The sequence below is a fragment of the Cercospora kikuchii genome, assembly GCF_019650295.1.
Source record: "Cercospora kikuchii DNA, contig_00001, whole genome shotgun sequence".
Taxonomy (NCBI): Eukaryota; Fungi; Ascomycota; class Dothideomycetes; order Mycosphaerellales; family Mycosphaerellaceae; genus Cercospora; species Cercospora kikuchii.
The window spans coordinates 3,705,335-3,725,377 of NW_025408582.1; the positions used below are offsets into that span (position 1 = coordinate 3,705,335).

Sequence of the window (20,043 nt, forward strand, 5' to 3'; positions counted from 1 at the left end):
GCACGAGCAAGGTCATGCACAGCTGTCGTCGTAGTAGTCTCTCGAGCGAGGGCGAGCGAGCATTGCAATATCAAGGTCTCGTGCCAACGAGACCAGCATCAGCAGCGTGAACAAAATTGCGTCGCTGACTTCTGCTCCGGTCATGCGCACCATCATACCCAGTTGCAAGGCCTGCCACAAGATGCGCCGACGTCAAGAACAGCCGACGTTCATTTCTCTTGGCGGGTGGCAGCACAGCCTCACACAGCCAGCTTTCTATCCAGCTGCCTACACAAGCATGCGCGTCCTGTCTCGGCCCCCACGACAAGATCTTCAAGACCTCATAGGCATCAATATTCAAGCGAATCGTATTCGCTTTGCGTAGGTACTAAACGTGACAATCTCAGACATCTTGCCCTGCTTTCATTTTGCACAACATCCAAGATTCTTAACCACCACGCAACCTCTCCTTGGCCTGTCTATACCGACATTTGCATTCCCTGTATAAACGCGGAGTTATCCCGATGGCAGGCAATAGCAAAGCACAAGAGGCACTGCAAGACGCAGAAGCGTCTGCAGCTCCACCTCCACCTTACAAGGAAAGAGCTAGTATTGTGACGGAGACAGACGACTTTCAGATCATTGATGAGCAAGATTGTTACCCTGAAGACGAGAAGCGATCAACCGAAGAGTCAAAACCGACATCACGTCCTGAGGAGAAGATACCGGTGGATATGCCGACGACAACACCTTCGATGCTAAAGGAGAAAGGCCCTGTGTACCCACCAAGACCGAGCAAAGAAGTAGCCCCAGCGGAAGATCAGCAGGTGGAACTGCAACTCGAAGACAGTAAAACTCTGCCATACCCACCACGACCCAGTAAAGAAGAGATTGCGAAGGCCGAGCAGCAGCCAGTGGCTGCAACACCCGAAGACAGCACACCTTTGCCATCAGCGGAGGACGAGAAAGCAGCTTTGAAAGTCCACTTTGCCAGCGAAGAAGGAGAAACTCCTCCACCGATGCCTCGGCGACCGTCGGCGTCTCGCTTCTCGGAAGACTTCAGTCGGAGTGAGAAGAGGGCAAACATGCCACCACCTGTTCAACATACAGTGCCTCAACAGTCGAACGAGCTTCCTTTGGAGTACACATTCACGTGGCACAGACCCATCCTTGACTTTCCGTCATTACACGTAACACCCACACCCAACGTACCTATCCACTCAAATTCTCCCTCCATGCCATCCACCACAAGTTGGAAGCTCATCTACACTTCCAAGTACCAGGCAGGCCTGCATCGCTATGGGTTGACCCAGACGACATCTCCACCAGAAGAAGGCTCTGTCCCGCAGATGACAGAATACCCATTCCGACAAGTTGCGTCGTACAAATTTCCAGACTTCATCATTCCAGGCACTAACAGCGGCGTCAAAGTGCTCTTTGAGCCTCATGAGGAAGAACTTGCGAGACTGGGCAACTTGGGCAACGGCCTGCCACCCGTCGCTGAGCATGAAGAGAAAGAGTCCAAGAAAGAGAAAAAGAAGGACAAGAAGAACAAGCGCTCAAATTCATCTGGCTCATCTCAAGTGCAGAAATTCATGCAATGCACTGGATGGCTCAGCACGAAGTATACGATGGAAATCCCAGTGCTAGGCCACATGCAAGCGACATTCAAAACCATTCCACGGCCTCGTACCAGCTCGACGGCAATTGCTCCTGGCCCCAATCATAACTACGCTCCACCTCCAGCGCCTCGACCCCACTATGGAAACACGATCAACGCCGAAAATTCCCTCCATAGAACACCTTCACCATATCCAACGAATAATGCCACCAGCTCTGACGCCAACAACATCCGGCTCGTCACCATCGGTGACCTGATCGACCAAGCACGGGCCAAAATCGCCGACGAGACATTTACGCCCTACCCACAACATCATCTCATCGTCGAGTTTGACGGTCGTGAAGTCGCAACGTACCAGCGCGCCGCGCCTTGGGCCAAGACATCAGGGAAGCTGATCATCAACAAGCCTGAGATTGGCCAAGTATATCTCACGCCTGAGTTCATCGAAGGCATCATCATTGCGACAGTGGCGATGGCGGGCATGCAAGAAAGGATCGGACTGGCGAGTGGCCTGATGGAGGCGATGGCGGCTGCAGGAGAGGGCGTGAGAGATGGAGTGGTGGGCTCATCCAGTTCACCGAACGGCGCAGGTGCAAATGGTGGAATGATGGGTAGGGGCAAAGAAGAATGGAGAAAGCTAGTCGAGGAGTGGAAGAGGAGGAATCAGAATCGTGCAGGAGGAGGTATGGACTGGAGAGTGTGGAACTATTACGGCAATGCGAACGGCCAGCAACAGCAGCAGCAAGAAAGACCACGAGGAGGTGTCTACTTGCCTGAACACGAAGGACATGTCGTCGGAAGTGAGATCTTCGACGACGGTCTAGGAGGAGTTTTGACGCCACAGGAACGCGAAGCTGCGAGGAGAGAGCAGATGGCTTGGGACGCCGAGCGAGCGAGGGCGAATAGACAAGTCCATTTTGCTTCTCCACCGGAAACTTCACCACAAGCTACAACACCAACCCCAGCGCAGCAGAATACATGGAGCGCAGGAGCACAGAAATGGGAGGAGAAGCCTAAGGTCGTTTATGCTTAGCTGCGGAGCGATGGACCGAATGATAGACATGTTACATTACAATTACATTTCACGTTCAAATATTCTTGCAGCTAGCTAACTCGCACATTGTCCTACGTTCCCATACTTTTGTCATTCCGCTCAGCGAAAGAATCCCTCTGGAGGAGAGTTACCCTTTTTCGGGTCCCATGTCCAAGTTTTGCCCGCATACGCGGAATTGGCATCGGTAGTTTTTGCGAAACGGATAGGAGCGCCTGGGTTGGAAGAACTTTTGGCGGCGGCGTTCATGCGTTTCCACGTGGCTTCTTTGTTCAAGGTGGAGCTGTGTTGGAGGTGCTGAGCCATGTTGTGGAGATGACCGCGGTGAATTGATGGAGGTTCGAGCTGAAGACGTGGGGTGAGAGGTGGTCGGGGCGGGTGGATGGATGTTTTGTGAGGAAGCAGAAAGAGGGCCGGAGCAAGCCATTATATATCGGTTGGTGTTGCAGCATGCCCGAATGCATGAGGCAAATGCCATTGTATTAGTGAGAGAATATGAGGCAGCGTCGATTTCACGACGTGTAGCAATACGCTGTCATCTTCGCCGTTATGCAGAAATCGCCCATCAAATGATATGCACGTCCGTGAATACTTTTACATCACACTGCAATTCTTGCCCATCTCCCAGTACGCCTGCAGGTACGAATCCTCGGGCGCATCATCTCGGACGCCTTCAATCTTGCCTCTTGCTCTCTTCACACCAGTCACCTTGAGCTTCTGCTCCCCTTCACCATGCCACCATCGAAGGACCTGCTGTCTTGCGCCTTCGACGTCTTCTATTGTCCGAATCTCCCATTTGCCACCGCTGGTCTCGACGGTAGTCCGCGAAGGACTGCCCTGTGGAAAATGAAATTCGGGCAAGAAGACCTCTGTTGGACAGTCAGGTGGCGTTGAAGAGGGAGATGTCAGGTCCAGTGTGAAGGTACAGTTCTTCAGATCGAAGCCGTAGGTATCGATTGTGCCGTGCACTGCGGCGGGAAAGGGACGCACGTAAGCCTCAGCTGCTCGGTAGCCTTGCTGTCCTTGCGTTGCTTTGCTTGGCGACAGTGTCGGATCCATCTGCTCCACAGACATTGTCTTAGATATACTGCTCGGCGTCTCGGGCGCTCGTTCTGATGAAGCGCTTTCGCTATAGCTCGGACTATTGCGGTCTAGCGATAGCTTGCTGCTATTGTCGTTGATAAACGCAGGTCCTGGTAAAGGTTTGTCGTCCGCGCTGTATATCGAAAGGTCTTCTCCATTCCATCGATCGCCCCAGTAGTGGCTGTTCTCGGTGGTGTAGCACCACCAAGTCATGCCTTGCGCTTTGCTGCCTTCTACGGCATACATGTTCGCATCGATAGCTGCAGCCTGGCTACTGTAGTCGCCAGTCTCATAAGCATGCTTCTGGTCCATGTCGTAAGGAATGCCAATTTCTGTATACAAGCAAGGATGGGTTCCCATATTCTCAATGCCTTCTCTTCGCACTTCGCTCAGTTGGTCCTTGAAACAATTTCGAATAGCAGTTTCGCCTATTCGTATGGCAAAGGCGGGGGAACTGTATCTGCCACGGAGCACACCCAGCACGTCAATGTTCCACCAGCGATTCCATTTCTTCGTGATTAACGTGATACCGTCGTAAAAGTGAGAGGCAAAGATCATGTTCGGGTCGTCGCCTTCGGGGGTGCCCTTGATCTCCGGAGGAATCTCAAAAGGCGCGGGTTGCATCAGCAGAAATGCTTCACTCCACACATCTCGAATCGCTTTGGAGTACAGTTTGTAGAAGTCCATGTATTCGTGATTCGTCCAGTATTCTTGGTCGAGCTTCTCTCCAGTCTTGGGATGCGTGGCGAAGTAGTTGGGCTTCAGCAACTCGTCTTTGGAAGGATCCCAGACGTCATGCTGGGCCCATATACATTCGCCCAGCTTCCAGTCTGGATCTCGTTTCCAACCATATTTGGTGTCATCCCACGTGGCAGGATCCAGCCATGCAAAGGTTCCTTTGGGGTCGATCAACTGCATTCCAGTCTTGTGAGGCCCGAAACCACCAAACTCCCATACTTCCACTTCCACCGCTCTGCCTGATCCTGTGAGCATCGATTGGAATCCTGTAGGTGTCGTGTAATTTCTCAACTTTTGATCGACGGGGATGGTGGTGAGATCGGGATGCCCAAAGTAACCCTTGTTGGGTTCATTGATCGTTTCGTACCCGATGACCACGTCTCCTTCGAGATCCCCAGCCTCTCGTATCCTCCGCGCCAGATGCTGACAAGCGCCGACAAAGTGTTGTTGCAAGTAGTCCTGAATGTTCTTCCCATCAATGACACATTTGGGTGCAAAGTCCTTTCCACTGTAAAAGAGTGTGAATATCGTCTGAGCTGCCAATCGAGAATAGTTCGTGGCCCAGGTCATCTTGGGGAACGTGATGGGGTCGGGCCAGGTGTTCTGTACTATGCTCGCCTCTCCCGCTCGCAGCTTCTCTGGATCGAGTCCGCACGCGTATATAGTCCACATGGGAGCTCCGGATCCACCTGTGAACCTCGACCACACATCTTGGTGGGGATCCATGAACACGTAGAAGCCATATTCTTTTGCAATCCGCAGCACTTTGATGGTGTGTTGTATAAAGTCCTCATCGTACTTGCCGGGCCCGGCATGCTCTAATGCTTCCCATGTGAAGATGTAGCGAATTGTGTTGTAACCAATTCTCCGCAGTCGCGAGAAGTGGGTATGTGCTTGGGAGACGGGGAAGGGGCGGTCTACGAAGGACACATTGTCGCCGTCGAAGAACTGTTCGCGGATGTGCGAGGGGACGTCCGGATGGGCAGGCAATTTGGTGTCGCCGGCGATATTGATGCCATGGAGCGTGATCTGGCGATTGTGAGGGTCGCGGAACGAGTCGCCGTCGATTCGCAGGCGATGGGCCGGCATGCTGGCGCGATGATGTGCGATGATCTCGTGGATCTCTACAAGCAGGATCTACTGCGACTGAGATTGATTGCAGTGAGTGAAGACAGAAGCCAGCAGTTCCCGTTCATGGACGCACGCGCAATGTCTCGCGTGATGTGATGTGCAGTGGTGTAACCGCCTCTGTACCACCGGCCCGCGATCCGATCGTTCCACGAGAGGTCCAAGCCTCGTCGTTAGTGCTGCCAATAATCCACGACGCAATCAAGAGCTGGAGGAATACGTCGAAAGTCATATGTGAACGCGGTTACCTACTCTGCGGCTCTGCGCAATGCTGTGCACTCGGTCGGGTGGTGGCTGAGCAACGATGACGCACGGCAACTCCGGCCGCTTGGCATCGTTCGCCGACTTCATGCCGTCCTCGCTCCTGAAACGAACTTTTGACGAGAACACCACCCACGAGCCGACGCGCTGCTGCTGCTGTGCACAATTGCATATGCACTCCGCCTTCTAGAATCAGCAGACCACGAACTCGTCCATCGTCAGGCGGCCACGCGAACCTCTTCCCGGGTGCTCGCCTATGCTACCGAACAATCTATGTGCAGCAACTAGCGCTCGTCGCGGCGGTGCGAGTGGTCCAGCCTGCATTCGCCATATTGCCCGACCAGCCCGTTTGTGTCAAGCCTACTGACCGTTTCATGGCGATGGAGACGGCCAACCTCAACGCACTGGCTGTCAGCTGGGAGAATCTGCACGAAGGCAGCCACGGCGACTCCAAAGCAGAAACTACTGCAGGAACAATTGCGACGAACTCTGACGCCCCCTTCACCACGACCGCATCGCCGACTGATCCTCGTTACCTCGCGGTCGGGACCTGAAAGCTCTCGCGTGCAACCACATACCTGCGGAGCCATGTCTCGTAAAATCGTCGCGACCTTCTGCTCGTGGGGAGTCGCCCGAGCAAAGTCTGTTTTCAGATATGGTAGGCAAGACGCCTGCACTTTGCATGTCGCGCCCGTTCCTCCTACTTTCTTTCCCATCTCGCCTTCTTTCGTCAACCACTTTATATTCTTCTCGAAGGATTCCTCGCGACCGCTGGCGGTTCTCGGGCTGTTCTACACGTCCCTCCCTCATTTACTGCCCAGCTCTTCACACTCGGTCGTCTGAAACGCCCGGCATGTGAGAATTTTTCGCGACATGGAACTCAACCACCGGCAACAATCAGGCATTGACTACATCCACCCCGAGAAGGAACTTTATGCTGGAATCTGGACGCTCTATGCTGGCGCTACTGCTTTTCTAGCTGCGCGCCTGTGGGTGAAGACGACTCGTCGCCATGGGTTATGGTATGATGACTACATCCTCATCGTGTGCTGGGTGCGTGCGCTACATCCACTTGCTCTAGCTTCGATCCTCGAGACTGACAGTCAGCTCAGATCATTCTTACGGGCAACAACATCATCATCACAGTAGAGTATGCTACTGGATATGTGACGCCAACATGGGACGACCGAATGCGAATTCTGATCATCATTTCGTCCTGCGGTACTCTACTCAATCAAAGTCTCACAAAGACTGCCTTCGCCGTCACCTTGCTCAAATTGACCCGTGGTTTCTCGACCTGGAAGATATGTCACGGCATCCTGTGGTTCTGTATAGTGAGCATGTGCGGTTTCAACTTCGCCAAAGTATGCATCTCCGAAAGTCCCATGGAACTCAAGCCGCGGGGATTGACTAACGCTTCCTCAGATCGTTGTCGAATGGGGCCGAGTCTGCAACAACAGCGCCTATGATAAACCTTTCCGCCTCGACTTTTGCCTGAACGCTGGTGATCGCAGCCGCTTCAAAGAAGGTGGAAACTGTACGTGGTTCTATTCTCTCATACACCGCACAACTTGTTACTATGCCCTTTCGCCTGCTCACACTCTGCGACAGACTACAACGTGATCATGGACTTCATCTTCGCACTCTTCCCATGGGTCATAACTTGGAACCTCGACATGCAGCGCAAAGAAAAGATCGGCCTCTGTCTCACCATGTCTCTCGGCATGGTCGTCGCCATCGAATCCGCAATCCGCAACGAATGGAAATTCCAAGGCAACGCCGAAGATCGCTGGTACTTTTGGCGTAATGCGATGTCCAACATCTGGTACTCTTCAGAAATCACAGGAACAATCATCGTACAATGCATACCGGTTCTAAGGCCACTGGTACAGGAGGTCAAGGTCAGTTTGAGGAGTAAGAGATTGGGATCTATGACCATGGATGCGGATGAGAGCAGTGGGATGCCATTGGATCATATGGGCAGCCGAGATTGGTATCGTCCTTCCCAGCCCCATCGTTTTTCTTCTTTTTGGGGCTTGGGTGCTGCTGCTTCTGCTGCGCCTGAGCGTCAAAGATAAAAAGAGGTATACGAATTTTGTTTTGTTCATGAGATCATTTGAGCTTACGATTTTCTTTTCTTCGAATTGTAGTATGGTTTCCAAGAACGCTGAGGGGAGATTCGTTGTTGTGGATCGGGAAGGATTGCCGGAGCCTAATGCGATTGGTCGCGCGGTTTGAGAATCGAGTATGGAAGACACAGAAGAGCTGCGGGAGGAGTTGGGGTTATGCGGACGAACGTACGACGATACGACGAGATCTGGATTCTACTCGACAAGTGGTGGCTGCTGTGTGGAACAAGGTGACAGGACACATTTCTGCGTAGCTTGTCTAGAGCAGATTCTGGTGGGGCTGCATCGAAGAATATAGTGTCAGGCATGTTGCAGGAAGTTTTGCTCGAGTAGCTTGGATGTCCTGAGGTTGGGGATCTGAAGTCATACTATAATGGGGTTGGCAAATGGTCTTGCTTGACAAGAAGAGGGTCTAACTTACGAGCAATTGCTCTTGTCTCAGGTGGCTTTGTAAATATATGTGCTGATGGAGGTATGTCTGTATGATCAATTGCACGCGTGACGATGGCGACAAATGTCTCCTTGTGATATTTACTTCGCTGAATCAAACCTTGTGTATCGCTGTGCGCTTTCTTTCATGCTTTGCCTTTGAGACACATTTGGACCTCGTCGTGCCAGTTTCGATACTGTCAGCCTGGCCGCATTGAGGATGAACCCGAATCTTCTCTTGTATCAATACTATTCCTAACATCACACTTCATCGAGATATGACTCCTCAGTTCATAGTCCTACTGCCTACTCCACGTGTTCGCAGTAAGTGAAGTGAGAGAGTTGAGAGGTTCGTTGGCGGAGAAGGTTTCGCGTGTGGCTGTCACAAGCGCGCTCATGCATGGACCCTGGGACACATTGCTTCTGGAATGCGCCACGATTGACCAAGTGTCCATTGTAGCATCGTTACTTTTGATCGAATACCTCACCATTCCACTTGTCCGCAAGGACTACCTCCGACCTCACGACACACAACGACATACTGGAGCCAGACCGCCGCAATGATTCTCCGGAACCCACTGGCCGTGCTCGGCGCTTTGTGCTTGTCGACGGTGTCCATCCACGCCATCTCGCCAGCCGACATCCCATCGGACGTTCCAGTGTCGCAACTGATCGAGTCGGCCAACTCGTACCTGGCACGTGGAAAGGCACAGGATGCACTCGTCTACTTCGACGCCGCTGTGCACAAAGACCCGAGCAACTATCTCACACTCTTCAAGCGCGGCGCAACGTACCTCTCGCTCGGCAAGAACCAGCAGGCCAATAAGGATTTCGATCAAGTGCTTGTTCTGAAGCCTGGCTTTGAAGGTGCTCTCCTCCAGCGAGCTAAGATTCGAAGCAAGAACGCAGATTGGGAAGCTGCCAAACAGGACTACATCGCTGCTAAGAAGCAAGAGACACAGGAATGGGCTGATTTGCTTGAGGCTGAGGGGGGCGAGAAGATGTCGGCTGATGCGGAGAAGGAGGGCAAGTGGGAAGAGTGTGTGACACAAGCCAGTACCGCTATCATGGTAGCCAGCACCGCACTCGAGCTGCGGCAGCGGAGAGCACGATGTCGGTTCGAGCAAGGGCAGATCATGGAGGCCATTGCCGATCTCAACCACGTCCTGCAGATCAACCCCGGTAATCCTGAGCCATATCTTCAGATCTCGGCTATGTCCTTCTACTCTCTCGGTGAGACCGAGAAGGGCACAGCGTCCGTGTCTAAGTGCTTGCAGAACGACCCGGACAACAAGGCGTGCTCGAAGCTGCGGAAGAGCGAGAAGGCGATAGAGCGTACGCTCAAGAAGTTCAATACATTGAAGGAGAAGCGTCAATTTGCCTCGGCAGTCAAGCTGCTCATTGCGCAAGGCGAAGATCCTGGTCTTATCCAGGAAGTCAAGGACGATGTGAAGACGTGGCAGGAAGCAGGCTACATTCATCCCAAAGCACCCAACGGTCTCTATGGCTCGCTCGTCGAATCTGCGTGCGAAGCGTACACGGAAATGAACAACTTCAAGAAGGCCACACCGTTCTGTGACGAAGCTCTTACCTACAATGACCGCTCTCTCCCTGCCCTTCTCAACAAAGCTCAACGCCAGATCGACGCGGACGAATTCGAGCCCGCACTTGGCACACTGAATCAGGCTCAAGAAGAGCACGGCCGTACTCACAAGATTCAAGAACTCATGCAGAAAGCTCAGCAGCTCCTCAAGCGTTCCAAGCAGAAAGACTACTACAAAGTCCTCGGCGTATCGCGAGATGCCGATGAGCGCGAAATCAAGAAGGCCTTCCGCAAACTCACTGTCCTGCATCACCCTGACAAAGCCGCGAAGAACGGTATCACGCAAGAAGAAGCACAGAAGAAGATGGCTGCTATCAATGAAGCCTACGAAGTCCTGTCTGACCCAGAGCTCAAAGAGCGCTTCGATCGCGGAGAAGATCCAAATGACCCTCATGCGAGCAATGGAGGGAATCCGTTCCAGGGCTCACCATTCGGACCTGGCCAGCAATTCTTCTTCCAGCAAGGCGGCGGCGGCGGACGTACTCAATTCAAATTCCAAGGAGGAGGTGGTGGCGGAATGCCTATCAATTTTGGCGGATTCCCAGGCGGTTTTCCATTTGGTTGAAAGTGTTTCGAATATGTCTTCGACCATGTATCACAGGAGTTCTGGTAAGTACCTATCACCTAGCGTGGGCATAAACGGCAGGATTGGGACTTTTTATGGGATCACAGGCGATACCAAGGGGTGCATATGGCTGGCTGGCGTTTAATGCATTGGGGTGTGCATAATGATGCTACTGCTTTATAGTTCTATCTGCTTTTCTGGTTGAGCTCTTCCCTTCCGCTGGTGGAAGGAATAGATTAGACCAGAAATCACGATTGTATGATTGCTGCACACTGGGGCAGAATATGTTGTTAACAAGCATTTTTCGGTTCCTTTATCAAGTTCTTCAGTCGCAGGCCATGAGAGTCATCACGACTTGCAGCACTCCGCCAGAGTTCCAAAATACGTAGAAAATCCTGCTACAAATCGGTTCACTGAGCTGCAGAATGGCTGCCACGAGTCCAGATTCAGTTCGCAGCGTGGCTGCATGCGGTGGCTTCGGAGACGCCGTGACTAAGTATTGGCTCCCACGTACCAGCAGGCGCGCTGTGCCTCATAGTTACTCTGCAGCAAGAGATGAGCGCCGTAGCGATGTCTGCGCTCGTGATGAATGTGATAACGTGGCTATGCCCGAATGGCACAGAGCGTCACATTTCAAGAAGCATCGAGACATGTTGTGATCCTTGTCGGAGGTAGGGCTGAAATTGCATGCTCGAGGATCATGGCGGGGCAGCACAGGGTACGCTTCGTCAGCCTCTCGTGGCGTGGACATTGATTCTATTTTGACCACGCGCTCCTCTCCTACAACATCGCCGTCACCGCTGCTATACCTGCTGGTCATGACCTCCTCGAAAATCTGGGAATCAACATAGAAACCTGAACTGCAAGCGCGTCGTCCGTGGTACGAGTACGCGCCTTTTGAATCCTGCGGGAGTCTAAACGACAGCCATCCCCACAACGCTGATCGGCGCCGACGTGGGACCATCAGCCATCATCGTCGACAGACCTTGTCACAAGCAGCACCACATCTGACAACTTCGCCACAGGCAGCACTCCGTCAGCAGTCTCGTGCGCCTGCTGCTTGTTGCTCGGCACGTATCCGACCTTCCCGAAGGTGTCCCTTCGAGATCCACCAGCGTCGTGACGCTTCCCTTCTCTCTTGCAAACATTGAACTGCACCAAGACATACATCATGTCCTTCTTCCCCGGCCAAGGCTACCATAACCAACAAGGTCCGCCTCCTCCACAGTACGGATACGGTAACAATGGCTACCCGCCGCCGCAACAATATCCGCCGCAGCAATACGGAGCTCCGAGTCCCCAGCCGCCGCCGAACTACGGATATGGAGCGCCTCCTCCTCCGCAACAATATAACAACGGACCACCACCTCCACAGGGTCATTATGGTGCGCCTCCCCCAGGAAACTATGGCGGCCCTCCACCGCCCATGCAACAGCAAGGAGGATATGGCAGACCAGTAAGTGGTTGGAGAACCCGCGCATCAGCAAGTGCGAAAGGCTGACGCTTTAGCCCCCACCTCCCCAGCAACAACAGCAGTTCGGTCACGGCGCGCCGCCTCAGATGACATTCCAATACTCGAACTGTACCGGTCGACGAAAAGCATTGCTCATCGGTATCAATTACTTTGGCCAGCGAGGACAATTGCGAGGATGTATCAACGATGTGAAGAATCTGTCGGGATATCTGAATCAGTTTTTCAATTACAAGAGAGAGGACATGGTCATTCTGACCGACGATCAGCAGAATCCGATGAGTCAGCCTACAAAGCAAAACATTCTCCGTGCGATGCATTGGTTGGTCAAGGACGCGCGACCTAATGATTCGCTGTTTTTCCACTACTCTGGGCACGGAGGTCAGACGAAAGATTTGGATGGCGATGAGGATGATGGATACGATGAGGTGATTTATCCTGTGGATTTCAGACAGGCGGGACATATTGTAGATGACGAGATGCACCGTATCATGTGAGTGGCACCTGCATTGCACAATTGAAAGAGGGAGATACTAACAACAGTAGGGTCGCACCACTTCAACCAGGAGTGAGGTTGACTGCAATCTTCGATTCCTGTCACTCTGGCTCAGCTCTCGATCTGCCATACATTTACTCTACACAAGGTGTTCTCAAGGAACCAAACTTGGCCAAAGAAGCTGGGCAAGGTCTCCTCGGCATCGTTGGATCCTATGCCAAAGGCGACATTGGTGGTATGCTATCTACGGCAACTGGTCTCTTCAAGAAGGCGACCAAGGGCGACGATGTGTATCAGAAGAACTTGCGTACGAAGACGAGTCCCGCAGATGTCATCATGTGGAGTGGAAGCAAGGACAGTCAGACATCGTACGTTTTCTTGCAAAGGCAATATCCTGATAGACGTGCATGTGCTAACAAGTATCACAGATCCGACGCGAGCATTGGAGGCCAAGCCACTGGCGCCATGTCTTGGGCCTTTGTCACGGCGCTCAAGAAGAATCCACAGCAAAGCTACGTTCAGTTGTTGAACAGTATTCGTGATGAATTGGAAGGAAAATATTCGCAAAAGCCGCAGTTGAGCTGTAGTCATCCTCTTGGTGAGTAACAGCCTTCCCTTTCCTTCTGCTCGGATTGCAGGAATTTGCTGACGAAAGGCACAGATACCAATCTGCTCTACGTCATGTAGAGACACTTTCTCACGAGGCCACGATCACGATCACGAAGACGGTTGGGATGATGCGACAAGTCCAAGGGTGGATAGGTAAAATACTGGGAGCTTCCCGCTTGGGTACGAAGAGTGAGACTACAGCGCTTGATACCAGGTCAACGAACTTCGTGCTGCCAATTGTTGCGCCAGGTATGGGCTTGTGGCTATGTTTGGCGTTTGCTGAAAAACTGCGGGCTCTGAGGGTTGTGAAAAAGGAGGGGAGAATCTCCAGCATGAATCATTGCCAGCTTTCCCTAGATTGCGCTATGAAGAGCGGTCCTATCTCTTCGTTCTCAGCAGTTTATGTTATTCATGCAGGGCGATCGTCTTCACGTTACAAGACCTAAAGGCCTGTGAAAGCGCCGTTGGCGATCAATCTAGAACAGATGCCGCAGAGAGAATAAGACTGGGCCCTACGCTTTTAACACGTTCTGGTCGCTTGCGCCGAGCAAAAGCAGAGCAATGGTTGAGAACACGGTATATGTCCCGACCGGCGAGCTCTTCTTGTCTCGATGTACAGTATCACACCACAGAGACTTCGCAGCAATCGTACTTAGGAGGTATATGTGGTTCAATGTCTGCCGCTTGCTTTCTTGCCGGCCATTTCTTCGACTGCTATCCGTGCCAGAATGAGCTTGCGTGCTTACGGAGTGCTGCGGCATTCTGACATTGACTGATGAGTGATACGAGCGAGACAGGAGGTGCGATCGGTTCGGAATCGGCATGATCGGGCTGCGATAACGTCTTTCCGCATGGCAGCCACGGTCGTCGAAATGCGCTGCCTTCCAACTGAAGTACATCCACTTCTCACGATCTCCAGCGGGGTGGCACTATATCGATCGAAGGCGGGCAGCAAGACATTCTTTGAAACGGAGAAGATGTGCGCTTTAAGGTTGCAGACGGCAATCTTTCCCGCCAAGCGCTATCTTTAGCTTGCCTCTTGGATGAACCGGCCATTCGCGATTACACGCTGACCGACCAGGTTCACCAGGAACACAGCCATGTCGCGACGGGATGCTGAAACATGGTGCGTTGAGAACGACAGCGGTGCTAGCATAGCACATGGCAAGAGCCGCAGTCCTGGCCAGGAGGAAGATGAATTCGTGAAGGGCTCACGAACCTTGGCGCCATGCTGCTGCACTTCCAAGACTAGCAATGGATCTTGTGATACACAATGATCGAGCCGAACCACGAATCTTCACACCATCACTGTGCCATCTATGCCATCTGTCTCGTCAGAATGCGGGTCTCTCCATGTGTACGTATGCATCCTCCATCTCGACAGTCTTATAGGGAATGGTCTCAAGACGCGCACGGGCAATGACGCGCATCCACTCTCTGCCGAGATCAACCGTGACTCGCTGATCCTCGCTAGGTGCGGTCGAAAAGTGCACGAAGCTTGACGAACGTCACTTAGCGTGCGCAAATACGAGCCAGCAAACCTGGGACACCGCGCGGGTTGAGGTCACTCCTGGGCTCAGAAATGAGGCGAAGGTTTCGACCGTGTTTCTCACACACTCTCTCCCTTCCGTAATGGCCCTGCTCATCAACCACGACATTCGTTCTCCATAGGTATGCTGCTTTCGCAGCATTTCGAACCCCCCACATTCGCTTGTCCGGCAGTGCTTCTGCCACTGTACAGCTGCTAATAATCCTCCCGACAATCTCGCCTCCGGCGCTGGGCCTGCAATATGAAGTGGAAGTGGGCCGACCTCCCGCCAAGTTTGCTACTGGCTGCATTCTCGTATCTGGCGTTCGCCGAGGCGCTTCCGGAGCAGCAAGGAAATACTCCAAACAAGAACAAAACCGACAACACTCCATTCTTCTCTGCCGCCAATGGCACGGGCGTGGCGTATGCGAGATCGTGTCAGAGCGCGTACTCCGCATACAGTGCTGGAGAGGCCTCATGGGACGCAATACACAATACCGTAGAGACGACCACGGTATACTATGGAGGCACAGCGATGAGCCAAGTAACATACTACGAAAATGCCACGACGCTTTGCGATGGCCATCCGCGCGTGTTGTACTCGCCAGCAATACCTCTGTCAACGGAGTGGCGGACGACAGTCCAGCCCACTACGGCGACCTCAGTCTATACCGACACCATGGGGAGGATATACTCGGCCCCTTCGCCCTCATGTACGATACGTCCCGAGGACTGCGATCCGCTTTGGAGCGACTACAGCAAATCTGTCGCGGCAGCTGCTACTATCACGCCCGCGCCAGTGATCCAAACACCGCCTTGCATGAATCAATCTGCAGCATCATATTGGTCGAGCGTGACGGAGAAGATTTACGGATGCGGTCTGTGTACCATTTATGGCGAAGGCGTGGAGCTTGTGTTCTTTCCTGAACCTACTACGGTATCGCGAGACATGTGCGCGGAAACGCCCACTGCATCGCTGACATCGTATGGCCCTGGTGCCGTGATCACGGCATATGCTGGAAAGAGCTTCGGCGCAAATTTGAGCTCAGTAGCTGGCGCGAAGAGAACCGCCGTGGCTGATGGTCATACCTTCACCACCGGAACTGCTTACATCAGCATCTCAAAAGTGTACGCAGTGAATCGATGTTCAAAGACATTTGGAGTCGTGAACGACGCGATTCTGGCCATGCCCTCCGAGTCCGTGCTCAGCTTGCGCTATTCACAAGACCACTTCCAAAGGTTAATGGAGACTGACAAAGTTACTGGCTACCCGGTATCTTACGCCGACTTCAACACACCGATACCGTGGTCAGCATGGAATGGTCAGAATCAGTGCGTGAATCAGCTGGATACTATCAGATGCGGCGTCATATACGAGACTTATTATCGGCCGCAACTTGCAATTCCACCAGAGATCACATCACTAAGTCCAGATTTCGAAGGTTGTCAGATGTGGTACAACGGACTGTGGGATCCACCTCTGGCGCTGACCGAGGCTGCATCTGCTGAACAGCCGACGCTTCCAGGAGGGTATAGTACACCAACGAGCACTGCCGCGCAACCAAGCCAGGCCCCGCCTACTACGCAGCCCACTGCTGTTCCCAATGAGCTGCCGTCCACTTACCAAAACGAAAACGGGCCTACTTTACCCAATGCTGGTGGTCCGACAGCATCGGACGCAGGACCAAGCGGTACCGATGGCGGGAAACCAGCTCCTAGTTATGGTGATAATACCTCCGGTGGTCACAAGGGAGTGCAAGAGGGCAACGGCGAGCACGGAACGAATAATAATAACCAAAGTGGAGGGAAAGGCGGGAGTGAGGCGGAAGGCGATCACTCTGGCCATACTGGACCTGAAGGTCAAAGTTCTCGACCACGTCCCAATTATGTGCCTTCCAAGGAGCCGTGGACCACAGATGTCAAGATCAGAGGTAAAGATTACACAGCCAAGGCTGAGGGCAACAAAGTAACGATTGGGCCGATCACTTGCATTGCAGGCGGCGCACCCCAAACGCTTCCGGATGGAACAGTCTGCTCTTATGGAGAGAATGGGCTGGTGTTCACGACCAAAGAAAAAGTGGTGTTCGACGACCAGACGCCCGACACAGCAACGAGTGGCCAAAATGACGTTCCGAATAGCAAGCCAGGTACGGACTCAGGTGGCGCATCCGCCACAAGCGGCGAGACGCATTCGGACGATGAAGCGGGCACCGCTGGTTCAGCATCAAGCCCTACTCGCACTGGCGATTCTGATACCGTGACCATTACCATCAATGGCGAAAAGGAAACCGCGGTGCAGGAGCAAGACGGAGGACCAGTCGTCATCGAGCAGAGGATCACTTTACTCCCTGGAGGTCCGCCTGTCACTTTCCCAGATGGAACTATTGTCAGCGTGCCTCAGAACGGCAGCGAGCTTGTCATTCAGACTAACAGCACACTTGGAGTCGAGCCGACGACGACGGGAGACAGTTCCGTCAGTGGTGCCATACGGAGTGGTCTCGGGTATGGTGGTCAGAGCAGTTCTGCCTCTACAACCCCTAGCTCGGGTCAACCGGCTGAGATCGGCGGAAGTGGAGGGGGCTCTTCGCAGAACGCTGCGGCCGGACTGTTCTCCTTCGAGGCTCTGAACTTCCTGGTCGTCATGGGCACTCTCGTCGTTGTTCTTCTTGGATGAAACTAATGGCAGGGTCCTCATGGAAAAAGCATTGATCTAACAGATCACAGATCAGCTGCTGTTGTCGCGAGGAGAACACGCTAGTCCGAGGCAGATATTTTGACAGCGATACTTGGTGCGGAATTCTGCTGAGCGCAACGAAGATGTCATAGACACACTTGACTCGGGGAAAGCGTTCAACAGAAGCTGAGCTCCCGAATTTGTGCTGTTGAGCTGCAGCCCATTGTTTGCGCCGCGGACCAAGACATGAGAATTACGCACCACGCAAAATCGCTCAATAGCCAGCCTGGACGCCCAGGCAATGATCCACGCCAAGGACATCGAAGCAGACGCGCCAACCTCCGAGATGGGAGGAGAAAGCAGCAAGCAACATACTCCACATGGAGAAGTAATGTAATATGTACGACATACAGATGCCATTGTACACGACAAACAATCTCAACGAAAGTTATCCAGCCACATCGAAGAAAGTCCGTAAAACTGCCTCGTCCTATTCGCCCCCAGCACGTCTACAGTCAGAGTCGTGGACTCAACTACTGTAATTCCGGCATGCCGATGCCCGGGGTCCGACACTGATGGCCGATGTTGATGACAGGTCTCCACACATGCGACGAAGCACCCTTGTCTGTTTCAATCCACCCCACCAACTCCATACAAGCAACTCCGCCCCAACATCGACCCCGATACCTACCGAGCGAATCTCATGCATTCCACATTTCCCCGTACATATAACGACGACGTGCCAAGAGACGGAGCGCTTTGAGAAACTTTTAGCCAGAAGGTGATGCGCGAGGCTCTAAGCAGAGGTCCACTTCAGACGCAAGAATTGAGAAAATTGCAATATGGCCTTCTTTCCGACGCCTTTCTCTCCGATGTGCCAATGTCCTTGGCATTATAACAAGCTTGCTCCCTCGGACAATCCAAGCACTTCCAAGGCTGCTGTCAAAAATTCTTCGCCACTGCCGTGACATGCTGGTGGCTCTTGCCATGTGTGGTAGCAGGCTTTGTCCGGCTTCTTCAGACAAAGTCTAATTGCTCATGGCAGCAGCTAAATTTACAACGCGTGACTAGGATGGACCAGCTCAATATGTTAAATATGAGTGATCGGGCCAACAGGTGAAAGTCTGGCGGTTCTCGGAGAGAGAAACGTGGTGGGACGGGATCGAGGGTTATATGTGAGGCATATTTTTGGAAGAAGCACGTGTACATGCAGCACGTGCTAATAGCATTTGCCGGGCTTCTTGCACGTACCTCCCACGCCATGAACAGCTGTTGCATCCTGCGCAGGATCGCGGCCATGGCAGTGGCAATTGAGCAGGATTTACAAGTCTTTTGTCCAAGACACGACAAGACGGGCGTAAAAGTCCTTGGGGGCTCCGGTATTGTATCGGAAGAAATCTTCCAGAAGCCTCGAACACTCGCGCAACGACGGAGGCTCACGATGGCAAAAGACATAAGAATAATATATTGAAAAGGTGTCTGGGCGTGGATCTAGATGCCTTCGCTACGTTGGTCTCCGAGGTGGAATTGTGGAGCGTGGAGCTCCCTCGTGCCTGTGGGCGTGGAGTATTTCGATGAGTAGCAGGGGTGAGATGGGAGTTGGCCGTGCGTGCAGCTAAGCTGGCTGGGAAGCTAGCTGGGCATTCGACGATTGACATATGTATAGTCATTTGAGGGTCGTGTTGGAGAGGAGGGCTTTTCTGGGATTGTGTTGTCCTGTTCTGCACACTTGCGAGCTCATTGGCATCGACTAGCATCGGTAACAGAGGACATCGAAGGGACACAAAACATCGCGTCGAATACGATCGACAGTGATCAATTCCATCGACTGGGAACACCAAGAGAGCAAAGGAAAAGCGTACAATATATCCGAAATGAGGCCATCATCAACGACCTTCCTCGCCCTCCTCCCTGCCCTCACCAACTCCTGTTTCACCAAACGCGACTCCTCTTCCGAAGACTGGACCTACGACACACCCGACCACTGGGCAGACGACAACGTCAGCTACGGCACATGTCGCAACGGAACCCACCAATCCCCCATCGACCTCACCGACTCTACAATCTCCATCTCCACCCACCACCCAACATTCTCCTACGCCGGAAACTGGACTGGAAGTCTACATAACAACGGCCACGGCCTCAAATTCGACCTCACACATGATGAAGATGATCTTACTTCGCTACCGCAATTGACTTACACCAACGCGAACAATGAAGAAGAGATCGTGTACTTGAGTACATTGCACACCCACGCCCCAGCAGAACATATCCCCAACAACGACCGCACAACAGCAGAAATGCACTTCGTTCACGTCGACTCTACAGGTACACCACGAGTCGTCGTGGCGTTCCTGCTCGACCCTTCGTACACTCGCCGCGACGCACATTCCGATTTCTTCTCACAGTTTGGAACTTTTCCAAAATCAGTCGACGATGACGAAGTTGAGAAAGAAGATTTCCAGCCTGGATTGGCACTTCCACAAGTCAATGACTTTAAGAAGTTCTGGACGTATAGTGGGAGCTTGACGACGCCGCCATGTACGGAGGGAATCAGATGGTTTGTGGCGGCGCAGACGATGGTGCTGGGAGATGAGCAATTGCAGGATCTGTTGAGCGTTAGCAAATTCTCTGCCAGGCCGACGAGACATGTTTGGTTGCATGATGTTGGATTGTGA

The 20,043-nt window shown here is 52.9% G+C and overlaps 7 protein-coding genes across 7 annotated transcripts; 6 read left to right on the forward strand and 1 right to left on the reverse strand.

Annotated features, from left to right (window-relative positions):
- Positions 1 to 503: 503 nt before the first annotated feature.
- Positions 504 to 2,633, forward strand: CKM354_000143000 (uncharacterized protein; the record flags this gene model as incomplete). The annotated part of the gene is made up of 1 exon (XM_044796555.1): positions 504 to 2,633. The coding sequence occupies one exon, from the start codon at positions 504 to 506 to the stop codon at positions 2,631 to 2,633; it is 2,130 nt and encodes a 709-aa protein (XP_044652490.1).
- Positions 2,634 to 3,245: 612 nt separating this feature from the next.
- Positions 3,246 to 5,561, reverse strand: CKM354_000143100 (hydrolase; the record flags this gene model as incomplete). Its single annotated transcript, XM_044796556.1, has 1 exon — positions 3,246 to 5,561. The coding sequence occupies one exon, from the start codon at positions 5,559 to 5,561 to the stop codon at positions 3,246 to 3,248; it is 2,316 nt and encodes a 771-aa protein (XP_044652491.1).
- A 1,173-nt stretch (positions 5,562 to 6,734) lies between these two features.
- On the forward strand, positions 6,735 to 7,939 carry CKM354_000143200 (uncharacterized protein; the record flags this gene model as incomplete). The annotated part of the gene is made up of 4 exons (XM_044796557.1): positions 6,735 to 6,914; positions 6,974 to 7,225; positions 7,287 to 7,398; positions 7,473 to 7,939. 4 exons carry the CDS (start codon positions 6,735 to 6,737, stop codon positions 7,937 to 7,939), a joined length of 1,011 nt encoding a protein of 336 aa, XP_044652492.1.
- Positions 7,940 to 8,979: 1,040 nt separating this feature from the next.
- CKM354_000143300 (uncharacterized protein) lies at positions 8,980 to 10,587 on the forward strand (the record flags this gene model as incomplete). The annotated part of the gene is made up of 1 exon (XM_044796558.1): positions 8,980 to 10,587. One exon carries the CDS (start codon positions 8,980 to 8,982, stop codon positions 10,585 to 10,587), a length of 1,608 nt encoding a protein of 535 aa, XP_044652493.1.
- Positions 10,588 to 11,758: 1,171 nt separating this feature from the next.
- CKM354_000143400 (uncharacterized protein) lies at positions 11,759 to 13,241 on the forward strand (the record flags this gene model as incomplete). The annotated part of the gene is made up of 5 exons (XM_044796559.1): positions 11,759 to 12,043; positions 12,097 to 12,551; positions 12,605 to 12,922; positions 12,983 to 13,152; positions 13,216 to 13,241. 5 exons carry the CDS (start codon positions 11,759 to 11,761, stop codon positions 13,239 to 13,241), a joined length of 1,254 nt encoding a protein of 417 aa, XP_044652494.1.
- A 1,712-nt stretch (positions 13,242 to 14,953) lies between these two features.
- CKM354_000143500 (uncharacterized protein) lies at positions 14,954 to 17,365 on the forward strand (the record flags this gene model as incomplete). The annotated part of the gene is made up of 1 exon (XM_044796560.1): positions 14,954 to 17,365. One exon carries the CDS (start codon positions 14,954 to 14,956, stop codon positions 17,363 to 17,365), a length of 2,412 nt encoding a protein of 803 aa, XP_044652495.1.
- Positions 17,366 to 19,239: 1,874 nt separating this feature from the next.
- On the forward strand, positions 19,240 to 20,043 carry CKM354_000143600 (uncharacterized protein; the record flags this gene model as incomplete). The annotated part of the gene is made up of 1 exon (XM_044796561.1): positions 19,240 to 20,043. One exon carries the CDS (start codon positions 19,240 to 19,242, stop codon positions 20,041 to 20,043), a length of 804 nt encoding a protein of 267 aa, XP_044652496.1.